A 16198-nucleotide genomic window follows, 5' to 3' on the forward strand; every position below is an offset into this window, starting at 1 on the left:
ACTGGTCAATTGGACAATTTTTTACTTTTTATACAGTCGTCCCTCGCCACTTCACGGTTCAAACATCACTCTCTCACTAACGCGTTGTTAAAAAAATTAATTAACAAATGATCGCTGTTTCGCCGTTGACCATGGGCTATTATTAGTCACAAAATATTGAAAGACCAGACATATGTTGTACTCTGTCACTAGGAGTCAGTCAGTAGGGACAGTGATGAGACATTAGCTTACATTACCTTAACACTGCATGTAGCCAGCCATGCTACATGCTAAAAAAAAGTTCTCCATGTGTGGAAGTGGTAAGTTTTTGGCTTCTTACTTTGTCTTTCTTCCCCACTTCGGTTCCCCACTTTCTTAAATTACAATAAATAAATTGGAGGCTAACTAGTTAACGTGCAATGTTTAAAGCAGTGTCCGTCTCTTATGTCCCTGCAGTGATCCCGTAGCCTGCGCAATGTGGTGTAAACAAAGAATAGTAGGAGTGTAACTGTGACTATAGGGGTGTAATTTCATGTCTACAGGCCTCTAATAATGTTAAAATCCATATTTAGATGGTCGTTTTTCTAGGCTCGAACTACAAAAATATTCCATGTATTAATGTTGAATCCTGCTTTGCGGAAATGCACTTATTGCGGTCGTATCTGGAAAACCAATAAACCGCGATTAACGAGGGACGACTGCACCCCTAAGTCAGAGGTGTCCAAACCTTTTTTCTACATCACAGGGAAAAATCAAAGGATGCATGGGGCCACTGGAATTTGTACGTAGCTCTTTAAAGCACTCGAAAGTGATATGGTGCCAGGCGACTGGCGGTGTTTATCCTGCAAACGTTGAAAAACTAATGTACTGTATACATGTACAGTACCAGCCAAAAGTTTGGACACACACAATACAACCCCATTAATAAGGCAAGAAATTTCACTACCACCACGTGTGAAGTGAAAACCATTTCAGGTGACTACCTCATGAAGCTCATTGAGAGAACACCAAGGGTTTGCAGCGCTATCAAAAAAAGAATTATAAGACATAAAAAAGATGTCTAAAATATAAGACATATTTAGAGATATTTCACACTTTTTTGTTAAGTACATAATTCCACATGTGTTTTGTTAAGTACATAATTCCACATGTGTTCATTCATAGTTTTGAGAATCTACAATGTAAATAGTCATGAAAATATTGAAAACGTATTGAATGAGAAGGTGTGTCCAAACTCTTGGCCTGTACTGTGTGTAGTAACTATGTACAACGTAATAATAACTACTCATCACAACACAATATCAGTAAAAGGTCAGTAAATTTACCGGTAAAATTCTTGCAATCTTTAAACTGGTCTTAAAATGTTGATCAGGAGTGTACATACAGTATATACTGTATATTATCAACACAAGTGACATTTAGCAGCCATTACTGCTGGTGCGTGGAGCGAGACTGAGAGCGATAAGGAGTTGGGGGAGAATAATGAGATTGAGTAAAAGCCAGAAAAGGCTGCAGTTATGAAAACTATAAAAAGAAAGCTACTGCTCCTGTTGACCCTTGAAATGTCGCTCATCCATCATACACCTCTGTTCCCACGGAGACACTCACCCATGAACCGGCAAGCTGTTATTACTGGAGCTGGAAGAGAGGAGAGTGGTGTCAATCAAGACTGCAGCCATGTACAAACATAACACATAAATTGGTTTGTCTTTGCCTGACATTTTGTACCACACAAAGTGGATCGGTTGTGATGAATTACCATGAAAAAACATTTAGAGTTTGGGGGGGGGAGACGTGACCATGAGCTTGCTGCTTTAGATACACATGACAAAGATTTTGATTACTTGCCTTTTCACAGAATACCTGGACAGGAGGAGAATCGATTTATTGATTGCATGCCCTCCTCCACTACCGTAGGTGGCAGAATGCTGCCTTTCAGCCTCGCAGGGGCCATTTACACAGTGTTCAATTAAAATCTAATGAAAACTCATTTTGTTCGTGGTTCATGGGTGAGGTGGAGTCTATCCCAGCTGACTTCGGGCGATAGGTGAGGTACACCCCGGGCTGGTCGCCAGTCCACCACAAGACACACATAGTCAAACGACCATTCACACTCACATTCACACCTATGGACTACTTAGAGTGTCCAATTATCCCAGTGCTTCTCAAATGGTGGGGCGAGAGCGATGAACTGTCAGGGGGAGCCTGAGAGGCAGGGAGTGCTTTCAGTGTTAGTGCAGACCTGCCAACATGTACAAATTTATCATACTCAACATGAAATTACGCTTGTTTGCTTAAGAGCTCTCCATTTTGTTGCATTTTCTTGGTTTCACTTTCGAGTTCAGTCTGCACAGTACAGATAAATAAATGGATATAATCAGTTTCTCAATAGTATTTAAAATTGGGGGGGCATGAAAACATTTCTGTCCCCTGGGGGGAAGGCATGACAGAAAGTAATTGAAAACCACTGAGTTAACCTAACATGCATGTTTTTGGACTGTGGGGGGAAACCGGAGTACCAGGAGTACCACATGCAAACTCCACACAGAGAGGCCTGAGCTGGACTGCAAAACAACCACCTGATTGTAACGTAGACCTGTGCCACAGTGTTTTTTCATGTCTTTATGAAGGATGAGCGCACGACAACGCCACATTCATGCACAACTCCAGCAAAGGATACATGCGCTGGTCTGGCAACATATGCAGTGTTTTTAAATTCCCAGTGGATAGAGTTTGACAACGCTCTGGTTAGTTTGTACCAGATCATCTGTGCAAAGGTAGCCTTAGTGCACCAAAGGTGGTACAGTAACAAGAGTAACTTCTGTTAGATGACTTCTGACTCACGACTTAGTGGGGAGTAAGTGTAGAGCAAGCAGGTATGATTTTAGACTGGTCCATTCAGCCAGTATAAATGCTGGAATAAATCACTTTCTAAGCGTACATCTGCATGTGCGAGTCCAACTCAATTGAGTGTTACCACGTTAACATGTTCAGTCTATCCGGCCATCATTTTCTATGCTAGCAATGCCAGTACAGGGTAACGTCTAGGGCTGGAGCCTAAGCCAGCTGACGAAAGCTGAAAGGGGGACGACGTAGCAAACAAAGGAGGCCAATTATGAATGGGCACTGAGTGGGAATCAATCCCACATCAGCTACACAACAAGCAGCTATGTGAACTACTAAACTACCATTCTCCAAAACGGACTGACTAATATATTCGAACTAGGGCAATTGAGCATTAATAGAATTGAATATTATATGAATGACAACATGCTCAGGTTTAAGAGTGTCAATACTGTTGAGTGCTGGGCGTGTTCTGATGCTAATAATCCTGTACCTACCTGTGCAAGGTGCTGTAAAGCAACAGCAACAGGGTGACCCCAGTAGCAGTGGCCAGGACCGACCGCATCCAAAAACTTAGCTGACAGAAGTTACAGTACTGAATGATGGCAAGGATGGTGGCACAGCACAAGAACATTGTCAGCTGGAGGAAGGGGTGAGGGAAAGGGGTTTTAGACAATTTGCAAACATCTTTATGTAAAGACAGAACACAACTAGCAAATCTATGAAGGGCTAAATGTGTTAAAAATACTGTAGGCACAATAGACAAAATACATTTCTGATTGGCCATTTGTAGCCACAACACACACATTGTCTTTTCCATCGCCCGAGTTTACCTGAAGAGGCAGCTGGACACCGAAAGTAAAGTGGGACAAAACCGAAATAGCTGGTAAGGACACTAATACAGCTCCGATCACATGACGAGCCACCCAGCCAGATACCACCAGAAGTAGGGAGCGGGTACAGTTCATGACTTCCTCCAAACAGAAGGCCATACTGCAAGAGAGGAGATTATCAGCATCATTGACATACAATGGATAAAACCACATACGCACAAACGTGTATTAATACATCCATCCGTTCATCTTCTACACTACTTATCGGTCTCTCCAGGATTTTGCTGGCTTTTTTTGTACTTGTCGCAGCCTAAAACGGATGATTTTGCAGCAGCTGTTTCACAAACTTGCGGCAAATGTTGCAAAGCCCCAACTTGTCGCAAATTGGTAACAACAAACGCTGATAAGAACGCATTAACAGCTCAGCACATGTCAGAAAAAGCACATTAGCTGTACGATGGCTCTTGTGGCTATGGTAATATTCCATAACCGATGATTTGTTGAAAGTAGTGTCTGCCTCTGTTTTGGGTCGGGATCTGCTTCCAGGTTATGCGTTTCAAAATGCTGGTGTCAACCAAATTCATGCAATCATTACTTTTTGCAGTGCATGTAAATGTACTGACTAACAGGTATTCTCGCAGTTTTCTATACAATCTGACTTTTCATTCACGTGCAAACCGTGCTGTGTTTGTTTTTGTATGTCTCCTTTGTATAATGACACAACTAATAAAACATCTGTTAACGTGCCTTTTCCAGAAATTCCTTTTTTCACATTTCATACTTGGCTTAAATGGCATGCAAAGAGTCAAGCAAATAACCCTCTAATCACAACATTATAGCCCCAATTACGAATCCTAGAGGCTTGTCAAGTATGTTTCCACAACATATAGCCAAGTGAACTCACCGTATTGAGAGAACCAACGAGGCTAACTCCAACAGGCCAGCCAGAGGAGCCACAGCCAGTGCTGCAGAAGCTGGAGGGCCCACAGTGGCTGAGCTCACCAGCGGGGGAAGGAAACATGCCAGGGTGAGAGCCAAGAAGACAAAACAGCTGAGCAGAACATCAAGGAAGGAGCTGAACGTGCAACTTGCAAAGGTCTGCTCCTGAACCTGGTTTTTCACCTGAAGAAGAATGACATGATGATGAGTGGTTGGCTTGACTCTTCCTGAAAGCCGCATTGCATTTGACATCAAACATGCCTCATTGCTGTACATTATTTTTGTCAGTAAAAAGTAAGGTAGCTGCAACTTTTTTGAATATTCAAAGGACATATCCAATATACAATCGAGTGTTAATTAAAAAATAGTACCTTCTATGTATACTGTATGTGTACTGAACTTACTTAAAAATTAAACACAATGTAAAAAAATATATAAACATTTGGAAGATGTAAAAAAAAAAAAAAAAAAAATCACACTATCAAATATTCACACCAAATGGACAATTTTGAGTCTCCAATTGCTCTAACATGTTTTTAGGATGTGGAAGAAAACTGGAGTATACAGAGAAATCCCACACACGCGCAGGGAGAACATGCAAACTCCAGACAGAGAAGGTCCAACAGAGATTCTAACCCTTGATCCCCTGACTGTGAGGATGACATGCTAACCTCAGTGCGGCCTCAGAACGTCGTCGTGAAAATATTTTTAAAAATCTACAATTAATAAATGAATTGATCTTTAGTTTACACTTTTGTCAAATCAAGTAAAAACAGTAAAATGGCTATCCCCATCTTCAGTGACACTGGGTTAGGATCAATTTGTTCCACCTCAGCAGAGTATGCTATGTAGTAACACAGAAGCAACAGCAGGGGGCTTGAGCGTTCGTGAAGCTACCTGAGTCTCAAGTACAGTATGTGGTCCACCCTTTATGAGCCTCATTACTCATGAAAGAGTGGGGAAAAAAACAATAAAACGGGTACAAACATGTGAAGTTATATTGTATAAACATATTTTTGAATGTTTCCCAATAGATTACTACATGTACGACTGTGTTTTCACCTCATCCTTGTAGCTGCTGCGATAGGCTTTCTCCAATGGTCTGTCTAGGAAGGTGAGGCTGATCTTGTTGATGGGTGGTTTGAAAAAATAATCCTTCATCAGACTGGGAACAGGAGACATGCACAATATATGAGATGAATATCCATGAACAAATATGGACAGCCTCAAAATGTATTTATCATGATCCCTCTTTACCTAGTTAACTGCATACGGTTACTGTCATAATATGTTTACTAAGCCAGCATTTGCATATTTCTAAAAAAGGGTGAGTTGACTCTTACTGGTTTGGAATGTAGAATACAGTTATTAAAATTAAAATCAAAATCAAAATGATTAAACACTTATTGTAAATTACAGCGGAAGCCGCTTAAGTCCATCTGGCTTATGTCGCCAACCCATCTACAGTATGTGAAACAACTCTTGACGTCCCAATTCACTGCAATATTATTATTATTATTATCATTGTGTTATTATTATAAGTGCTCAATTAAGTCGACGTTGCCAGACATGCTCCACTGTTTCCGTTGACATAAAATTTGCAATCCAAACGGATCATTTCTATGAAAATTGTTCCGTATATGTTGACATGTTGATGGGATGGGGCCGATCCGCTCCAGTCATGGTACCGGGTACTATCGGGTAATTCAAGTATCAAAAATTGCCAATACTTAGATTTCGATTTCAGCCATGTCTGTGCTTTAATGTCGTCAGCTTGTCGTTGGCAACAAACAAAGCAAAAAGAATATCAGCAAACGCAGCCCAAAGTGTATCAGCGAATGTAGCTGTCTCCACACGTACACTACAGCCATGCTCCTCACACACTCACACAAGCGCTCCGAGTGCTTGTTTGTGTGCGGCCCTGCATGCGTGGAGACGGCTACATTCGGTGATATTCTTGTCTGAATTGTCTCGGCATCAGCAGATATTCCAATTCAGATTCGGGATCAGACCAGAAGGCTTATCTGAGATGCATCCCCAGTTGTAGCTTTGCCATCTTTCTCATTATTTCTCATTATTATAAAGACGTGAACACAATGACTTCCCGTTCAATGCAAACTAAGTTTAAAAATAAACGTATGGCAAAATGAACCTTGATTTTAGACCCTTTACGGGGAAAAAAGATGCATATACGCAAGCTTTATTATCGTTGTCAAGACATACAACTAAGTTACTGCAGTAGCTTTGCTGCATAAGAGTCTAAAATATTGTAATGACGCTGTAATGACGCTGTAATGACGATAATGCAGGATGACTGTGCACAAAACAGCCTTCTGGTGGCTACAAAACAGAACTGTTTATCTTACAGCAAGATGCACTCCACACTTCAACACATGTTCTCTCTTGACTTGGCGGTTCTAACTAGCAGGCAAACACCATTGCCACAACTCAGAACCATACATAATACTCCCGTTGCTAAAATATCATACAAAAACAGAATAATCAAAATAAAAAATATACACAAATGGAGGAAAAATGGTAAATGGTAAATTTTAAAATAATAAACCAAGAATCAAGTTTATTTGTAGTTCTAAACCGGTGTTTTTACTCACTTTTTTGTCTCTCCTATGAGGCTATGATTTTTTCATCTGTTACAACATCATATGTAAATAATATGCAAATTCATCTAGCGACAGCCAAAAGCTACTTTTCTTACTGAGGAGTTGGCAACAGTGAAATGTGCAAACAATGGTTAGTTTTGGTTTCGATTTCAGCTATATCGACAACCACATATGTCAACGTCACTCAGCCACTACATGGGGCATCACCGTAAGCGGGTTCCGCTGTCAATTTATTTACAATAAACCAACTAAACAAAAGCAATTTCAACTAGATGAAGCAATGTCAGTAGATATTACATGTGAATGCTGAAGAGCTGAAGCAAAATTGAAATGCTGTGAAAAAGTATGAATGTTGAAATGTAGAATGAATGTCGTAGTTGGGAGCTGAAGAACTGGACTAAAAACATCAGAAATTGAAATATTGGAAAGTAACAATGCAGACCGAAGGCTTAAATGTATAAACCAATGGGATGCTTATTTAATCCTCCCTTCAACCATCGTCCCTTATTAGTCTACAGGTAGCAGTAATTAGAGGACAGTGTCTTCTGTCTGGCGTAATATAATTTTATTTTAAAAATTATGATGAATGCCACACAGGGATTGAACCAGCAACCTTTGGGTTGGGAACCAACCACCCTGCTGAACCATGTCACCTGTATAGATTGAGCAGAATGTTTCGGTATTGGAAAATAAAAAATGATTTTCCACCAGTAGGGCACACCATATAAAACGCTAATTAATTTTCAATGGGAAAATTTTGACAGAAAATACTAAATTACAGTAAATGTGGTAATTCTTTTGAAAAGTCGGAATAGACAGCCACTGTGTCTTTAACATTGGGTTGGTTTGAGAAAGGAGTTAGCGGACAAAAAACTAGGTGGAATAAAACAGGAGGAAGGAGAATAATGAATAGATAAAAATGGTGCTCAATTTTACATGTGCAAATGCAGTTTTATCATTTTGAGTGCAGCTGTACAGTATATACATTCTGGTGGTATTTTGTAAATGTAGATCATTTCATCACTGCTATGCAAATTCAATCATGCCTAACTGGCAGAACAGATGAGGAATGCCACTTGCTCACCTGTCCTCTCTGATAACATCCACAAAGTGGGCGTCACTCTTTTCTCGAAAGTTCTTAGCACGCAGCTGAATAAGGGCAGAGTGCTCCATGCCGGCACCCCCATGTCCAGTGCCAACAGCCACGCCCCCACTGGTGCCCGTCATTGTGCTAGTGCTCGTCTTCTTCTCTTTCTCCTGGAGCATGTCGCAGAGAGAGCTTTGGCTTGCCCGCACTGCCGCCTCCCGTGGTGGGGAAAGGAGACCGTTGGCCGTCCTAAGGCTGTTACTAGGAAGGAACTGGAGAGATAACATGCGTCTCAGAGCACTATTGCCAAAGAAGTGACGAGCAGATTTAATGATAGTGTGTGTGCATGTGTATGCTGCACCTTGGCACTGCTAGTCTTGTGCTCATCCTGGCAGCCGTTTAGCACCGCCACCTCATCGCCCTCCTCCGTCACTGAAGGCATGACCTCACTACGGCATGCAAAAGGAGGCTGGAAAAAAGTTAAAAAAAAAAAAAAAAAAAAAAGAGGTGGACAGTGTAAGAATTGACAGATGAACAATTTAACTTCAAGGAAACAGCTGACACTTTGAATAAGCGTAGTTTTGAAGCATACTGAAAGTGTACCAAAAAATGCACAAAAAGATCAAAGTGATAATCAAAAATAAAAGTGGCCCCCGCATCCTTCATTTTTTCTGAACTTCCGTTTTTGTTATTAATTTGTTCCAAAATGTCAGACGAAAACCGAAGCAATTTTTCCCATAAAAAAATAATGTCAATCCAATGAATCCATTCCACCCAAAACACCCAAAAATATCAACAAAAAATTCATGCATTTCACACAGAATAATAGTTTTACATAAAGAAAATGTTGCTAAATAATTATAAATGAGGCCGCACGACTGGTTAGCTTGTTGGCCACACAGTCAGCAGATCGGGAAGATCAGAGGTCGAATCTCCGCTTGGACATCTCTTGTGTGGAGTTTGCATGTTCTCCCTGTACGTGCGTGGGTTTTCTCCGGGTACTCAGGTTTCCTCACACATTCCAAAAACATGCATGTTAGGTTAAATGGCGACTCCAAATTGTCCGTGAGTGTGAATGTCTTTTTGTCTATATGTGCCCTGTGATTGGCTGCTCTGGGATTGGCTCCAGCATACCCCCGCGACCCTAATAAGGATATAGAAAATGGATGGATGGATGGGAATTCTAAATGACATATGAAATACATAAATTAGCATTTAACATCATTTTTACCTTTACTGAAGACACTTGTTGGTAAAGATGGCGAGGAGGGAGGAGGAGAAGGGACGCCATCTTTGTACTTTTTTTTTTAAAGCATATTTTAATGAGCATCAACAATACAGTATAATACCGTACATACACGGGAACAAAAAAGCCCTAATGTTCACATTTGTTCTAATTTTGTTATTCGGTTGTAATTGTGTTTCTCCATCTTATTTTGGAATGATTTCTTTCTTGAATTCAATGGTGTGCTTCTCCTTTTTATCAAATTGCTGGAACCTGCAACTTTCTTTGGCCCCATGATGCATGGTTGCAGTCAAAAACTGCATTGACAGTGAGTCAACAACACATAGGATGCTTTGTTTGGGCACTCAATTCAGCACAATGATGCAGGGCAAACGGACTAGTTTTGTCATGATCACTAAAAAAAGGGTACAAAACCGAGGCGAAGTTTGGGGGAAAATGTCTGTTGAAAACTGAATCATACAAAAACTGGGGCGGTTCGAAAAAAGATTTACCTCAAGTTTGTAGTTGTTTAGGTTACATTTTTACAATAATTAACGCTGTTTACACAAAAGAAAAGTAGTTTTATGTTTTGTTTAGTAAGGTACCGTTTATGGGTACTGGACCTTAAAACAAGAGTTTAGTACCAAAGCTAGGTTATGGTGTACCATTACACTACTAATTTTGCCATTTAGTTTCTCTCATGACCTACCCCAGTCCTGTCTGGTGGTTGGTTAGGCAGCAAAGGCTCAGCAACTTGGCCACCCCCAAGGATGATGTCCGGGGTATGGCTCTGGGGACAGGAGTGCACGCTCAGCCCAACAAAATCACCTCCCCGCTGAGAACAGCCACACAGTACGTCACATCCCGATTTCCTTCCTGATATCAGGTAGGTTTTTAACCCTGAGGAAAAACAGCAAAACAAAAACTCTATCACAAATGTTTGACTTTCTTGATAAGACTTAAAAGTAGAAACATTTTAAAAGTACAAGAGACCGCCGTATTACATTACAATGATGCCTAATGTGCAGTATTAGAAAAAAATGACACCAACAGTGGCAAGCCGGTGGTAATGCAACACTGCTTGTTTCACCAACTCTGTTTAAACATCATCACAGAGCTCATGTTCACACTACTGTAGGGCCAACAAGGAAATACACAAACAGTGGATTAGCGTGGTGGCCCATTGCCAGCTGCTATCAGCCTGTCCAAACACACACTAAGCCAACTGGATGGCCTCTGTACTCAAATAGCACATATGTTAGCATTTTAACAAACAGAGTATTTGCCGGTCACAAAGAGATGTGGATCTCAGCCGTCAAAGTTTGTGCAGATAAAAGTCAATGGTACAGTACGTTTACTATTTACTCATTTTCACCAAGTGGGTCAGGTCAATTCAGGTCATTCCCGTACCTGTGAGGTGTACGTGATTATATATACAAATTTTCCCCATAGTAAAATAAATGACTATTAAAATGTCCATGCCCAAATAAAAGCAAACAAAGTAAAAATCTAATCAAAAGTTTCAAATGGACCCCCACATGTGGAAGCACGTGCGTCACTCTGATGCTGGGTGGGGGGTTCAAATAGTTGGTGCACTGGAGGATATTTGCTGCATTTTTACCAAGACAAACAAAGCTGAACAAAGTGTGAGTGCGTGGTTAGCCGCAATCAAATTTTCTAGATGGTATCATTATCACTTAGAAAATAACTGAAGTCATTTGTGTTGCAAATCAAATCTCCACACTAAGCTACGCAAATCGACCACATAAACAAAAATCACTTCCAGTCAGTCAGCGTGTCTTTCATCTTGATATCGTTTTAGTTTATGCTATGCTGAAAACCAGTGACGTGCAGTCAGGGGAGGGGAAAAAAAACAACAAATAATAACAAAACAATTATTAATAATTGTTCACTGTATTATACATGTTTTTTCTGTGTGAGTCCTATCATTTTTAACATTTTCTTAGGTAAAAATCGCAGAATTTCCTCATCACGTGAGGCTGCCGCGAGCGTTCCTGCCTACCGTCACACTGCACACTGAGTTGGATCATGGCGCCTGCCCGTTTGTGTTTGTCAGCGTGTCGGCAATAATATAATGTTGCAGAAAGGTAAGAACACAAATGTTTTCCAGTTAAGAAAAAAAACACATGGGCCAGGAGGCATTTGAAAACAATTTGCAGACGTTTTTTTTTTCAACAAAAGTTAATTATCCCCTTCTTTTTCATGTTATTCTCTTAAGAAACCTGTATTAACATAAAACAACCTCCAAAAGAGTCAGCGCCTCACCAGCCATGAACCTCACCGCACGTTACTGCTGAAAACACACACACAAACACCTTACAAGGCCTGTCACGATGATCAATAAATCATTTAATAGCATGATAAATTAAAACGAACTTGACAATTTTGCCGTCCTTGAAACTGCCTACTGACATGTGCATGCGTGTTTGTTTTCCTCCTCTCTCTACCAAACAGGCTGGATGACAAGAGGGTTCACTTTGCGCACCTGTCTCAACACCTTGGCACGTTGGTTCTATAGCGGAATGAATGGAGTGAGTGAACCCTCCTGTCAGTCAGTCAGTCAGTCAGTCTCTTTGTCCCGGTGGGTGGAGGCGGGGCTGCTAGCGAGTGCACATAGTCCTGCAGCCTGCAAGTGAGCAAACGCAAATAAGAATGAAGGCACGAAAGCGATGGTTTCTAAGGCGAATGCCACAGCCCCACTGTGGGAATATTTCAAAAAATATTTTTGAATCCATGAACACAGATGAGCCGATATGTCGCATTTGTTGGAAAGTAGTGGCAACAAAGAAGGGCAATACAACCAACTTGCATGCACACTTCAAACACAACCATCCTATCCAGTTATCCTAACTGGGGGAAAAAAAATGCCACTCGAGGCGCAGCGAAGCCTTCATCCCGACAGTCAACGCTTACTGATTAACAAAACAGCACAAAATGGTGTAGGCTCAGTTTCACTCGCTACATGCTAAGCGTTCCTGCTAAGGAATAATACCCAATGTTCATTATTTATTCAAGTGCAATTTTCTTTACAAAGACTTGAGACTCCATTTTATTTACTGGTTTTGGTACTGTTGTGTGTTGCGTTGTTTGTTTTTTTAACAGAGACAAAGTCTATTTTTGTATGGTTTTTGGTGATGTGTTTTATTTAAGTGCATTTTTTGCAAAAAGAGATTTTATTAAATACTCTTGAGATATTAAAGTTTATTGCTTCAAAATAATTGCCTCAAAATAATGTTGCCTATGATATCGTTTATCAGTGATAATTTGGAGGACAATTGTCGTCCTTTCAAAATTTGTTATCGTGACAGGCCTACACCCTACTCTTTAAATTGGCGACTGTGGAACCAAAGAGCATGACTGAGTTTCACCATGCTTTTTGTGCAAGTACATCTTCAACTGTGAAGCCTATGTCACACTGTCCATTCACAAGAGACACAGTGAGCGTGATCGCCCTAAAATGTTCTTGTACAACAAAAAAAAGTACAAGGCAGTAAATAACCTGCAGCATTTAGCTTTAATCCTTCCCTATCCTTCCCTCTCTATGGACATACTGTATCACTCTCACGACTCCCACTGAGACACACACAGCATGTCACAGGCACAGATGGACAATACTTGGGGGAAATCATTGAAAGGGACTGAGAACATACACTCTGAGGAGGGTGAAAAACAAGCTAAGACAACAATAAAGGTGTTTCATTTGGATACAGTTCATTTCCTGTTAAACTTTAAACCAAGTTAAACAGTAGCCCCAATCGTGTCTGATTCAAACAGACCTGCTAGGAAATTTAAGGGCCAACTTCAAGCACAAGACCGAACTACAACAGAGGAAAAAGTGTCATTTTGGAACACAGAAACACAAACTTCGTGCGTCTAAAATTGAAGGTTGACGTTATCGCTCCTGTCTTAACACTGAAAGAAGTTTGTCTGCAAAAACAGAGGATGTGCACGTGTGAATGTCACATTCAAAACGGTAAAGTACATACAGCATTACATGTGACCAGGGCACATGCAGTACAGTATTTTAACACGATCCAAAGTACAGCACAACTTGCATAAAATAAATGACTGGCCCTCATCGTGTGGTGATTTCAAGGATTTCATTTTTTTCTTGAAAATTGTATATAATATAATTGTATAAATATGTATGCCAAAGTCACGGTTTGGTTCATTTTCAGTACAATAAGGGCGCAAAATAGGACACAAAATGCAACATAAAAAACTGCAAACCGGTACCAGGTAGTTCTTCAATAAATAAAAACAATAACAGATAAAAATTATAAGATAAAATATACAAGTGTTGATACAGACAAGTGCAACAGAAGCAGTTTGAACAGTGTGAATTATTTTCAATTTAGGAAGTTCCACCAATATGCTAATGGCATTAATTGGAGACTCTAAATTGCCCATAGGTGTGAGTGTGCATAGTTGTGTGTCTGTCTGTGCCCTGCAGTTGGCTGGCAACCAGTCCAGGGTGCGTCCCACCTCTTGTCCAAGTCTGCTGGGATCGGCTCCAGCTCACCTGTGACCCGCATTGGGCCAAGCGGTATAGAAAATGGATGGATGGATTTAGGAAATGCAAGTTCCTGATTACCTGAAGTGTAGCATTAACAGTTCTAGTTTGGAGCCCCGTCCCTGATCACTACTAAACAAAGCCGGCACACCGCTTTCATCTTGTCCACTTGTCTTTGTCTGTTTACGTATTTTCACCAGTACGGCAAAGAAGAGGGGTTTTTGCACTCTGGCTTCTCCTTGGGACTATGAAAAGGATGGGCCCAAAGAATGGGCTGCACTGTATTTGTTTACCCAGCAGACATGTGACTACTGTATAACGAGAGACAGTTACAATTCAATGTGATCCGTGTGTATGTCTCTATACTAGACCAAATATTACGCAGCAAAAACATACGATCACTAATACATGTACCGTTACAGCCCTAGTAGCTTTACAGCACAAAGATTTTTATGATGTTAGATGATGTCATAATGACTAAAAATATTTTGATAAACCAAAGACTAATTTGCACACATCTCATACCCGTGTAGAAGAGGAAATCTTTCTTTTTAAATTTACCTTGTGAATATAATCACACTAAGGTTTGTTGGATTTGACACAATTATTCGTGGTGGATTGACTCTTTCAGAAAGGTATTAATTGAACAATATGTTTATTATTATCAGCGTTGTTTATTGCATGTTGTATTCTGGTATTTTGAATACACTACTCTGTGTTGTGCAGTTCTATGCAACTATAAACCACAACCACAATAATAATAAATATACAATTAAATGCATATCCCTCTGACAGTGCCAATCAAAATTAAGCATTATCATCCGTGAAAAATCTGAATTTTTGATATAGCTTTTCTTATTATTGTGCATTATTTGAGGCAGGGCTGACAATAACCAGATGTGACATCACGTGAAACCCAGCAATAAAACACTTAACTGTACCTCCTGACAAGTTCCCAAGCAGAGAAGGTGTAACCAGAGTTTAAATGTTGGTGACAGAGAGGAAGAGCACTCTGAAAGGTCAACCAGTTGAGCATACTTCACATAACCCACATTCCTAATCTACTTCGATTTAAGCTTCATAACTTTTATCAACAGCCTCCTCAAAAACTGTAAAACAGGTCTTGAGAATGGTTAAGTTTACTTACTTGACACAACAGACAAAGAAACATTAGCAATAAGAGCACAGGTGGGGGTTGGTTACAACCATCGTGCAGACAGACACAACGTACCCAGGCTCACCTCGATGTCGGGGACAGATCCTATCCAAAGTACCTCAAGCAAAACTATGCAAAATTTGTCTTCGCTTTAATGCCTGCCATTTACTTCTCCAACCTGTGCACCCAATTCTTCATAATTGAAAAATGACTGAAGTTTCAGAATTACTGCATAATCATTCCACCCCAGATAAAGAATGGTTCAAATAAATCATTAAAAGCGCAAAATGAATGGTATTCACAAACGTACTGTCTTCCTGTCACCTAACTGGATGACTGCATGAATAGCATGAGCCAACACACATGCACAAAAAATCAACTTTTATGACTCTTCTAAAGTTGGCCAATGCTGCACCATTACATTTTCCTGACCTATACTATTAATAATGTGCACACACACACACACACACACACGTAGAGTCATATTCACTAAATGTGAACATGTGAATGAATGAAGCAATGAATGAATGGAGAGGAAGCATAGCTGTGCTGTGAAATTCCACATGCACACCAAAAGATCATAAGCACCATGGACACACACATCAGAAAAACACTATTCTATCACACACACTCTAACTTCTGACTACCACGCATTCACATATTGCACTCGCACTGAAAGTGAAAATGTTTTTAACCTGTACTGTATAACACTGGGATGAATACATTGGTTAATTAATGACTTTCAAACTTATTTGTTGCATTTGAGTGCCTGACAAGAGATTTGACTTTGGAATACAATACACAACATTTCTAAAAGGACAATTTCCCTCCAATGTTAACAGACTCAGCTCGGACCTGAGTGTGGGGTTGTGCATGTTCTCCCTATGCTTGTGTGGGTTTTCTCGAGGTATTCCGGTTTCCTCCCACAGTCCAAAAATGTGTTAAGTGGTAGAAAATGAATGAATGAATGCTTAACATTC

The 16198-nt window shown here is 40.3% G+C and overlaps 1 protein-coding gene across 1 annotated transcript in view; it reads right to left on the minus strand.

Moving 5' to 3' along the window:
* The window catches only part of adcy9 (adenylate cyclase 9), a 45508-nt gene that overhangs the window by 5875 nt on the left and 23435 nt on the right, over positions 1 to 16198 (minus strand). The window contains exons 2-9 of the mRNA XM_054780200.1: positions 10238 to 10428; positions 8665 to 8772; positions 8301 to 8575; positions 5658 to 5760; positions 4561 to 4778; positions 3657 to 3816; positions 3321 to 3463; positions 1588 to 1617 (exon numbers count right to left, since the gene is read on the minus strand). Of these exons, the coding sequence (XP_054636175.1) occupies positions 1588 to 1617; positions 3321 to 3463; positions 3657 to 3816; positions 4561 to 4778; positions 5658 to 5760; positions 8301 to 8575; positions 8665 to 8772; positions 10238 to 10428 (1228 nt within the window). The remainder of the gene's footprint in view (positions 1 to 1587; positions 1618 to 3320; positions 3464 to 3656; positions 3817 to 4560; positions 4779 to 5657; positions 5761 to 8300; positions 8576 to 8664; positions 8773 to 10237; positions 10429 to 16198) is intronic.

This window comes from Dunckerocampus dactyliophorus, chromosome 6 (genome assembly GCF_027744805.1).
Source record: "Dunckerocampus dactyliophorus isolate RoL2022-P2 chromosome 6, RoL_Ddac_1.1, whole genome shotgun sequence".
In the NCBI taxonomy this organism is placed as follows: domain Eukaryota; kingdom Metazoa; phylum Chordata; class Actinopteri; order Syngnathiformes; family Syngnathidae; genus Dunckerocampus; species Dunckerocampus dactyliophorus.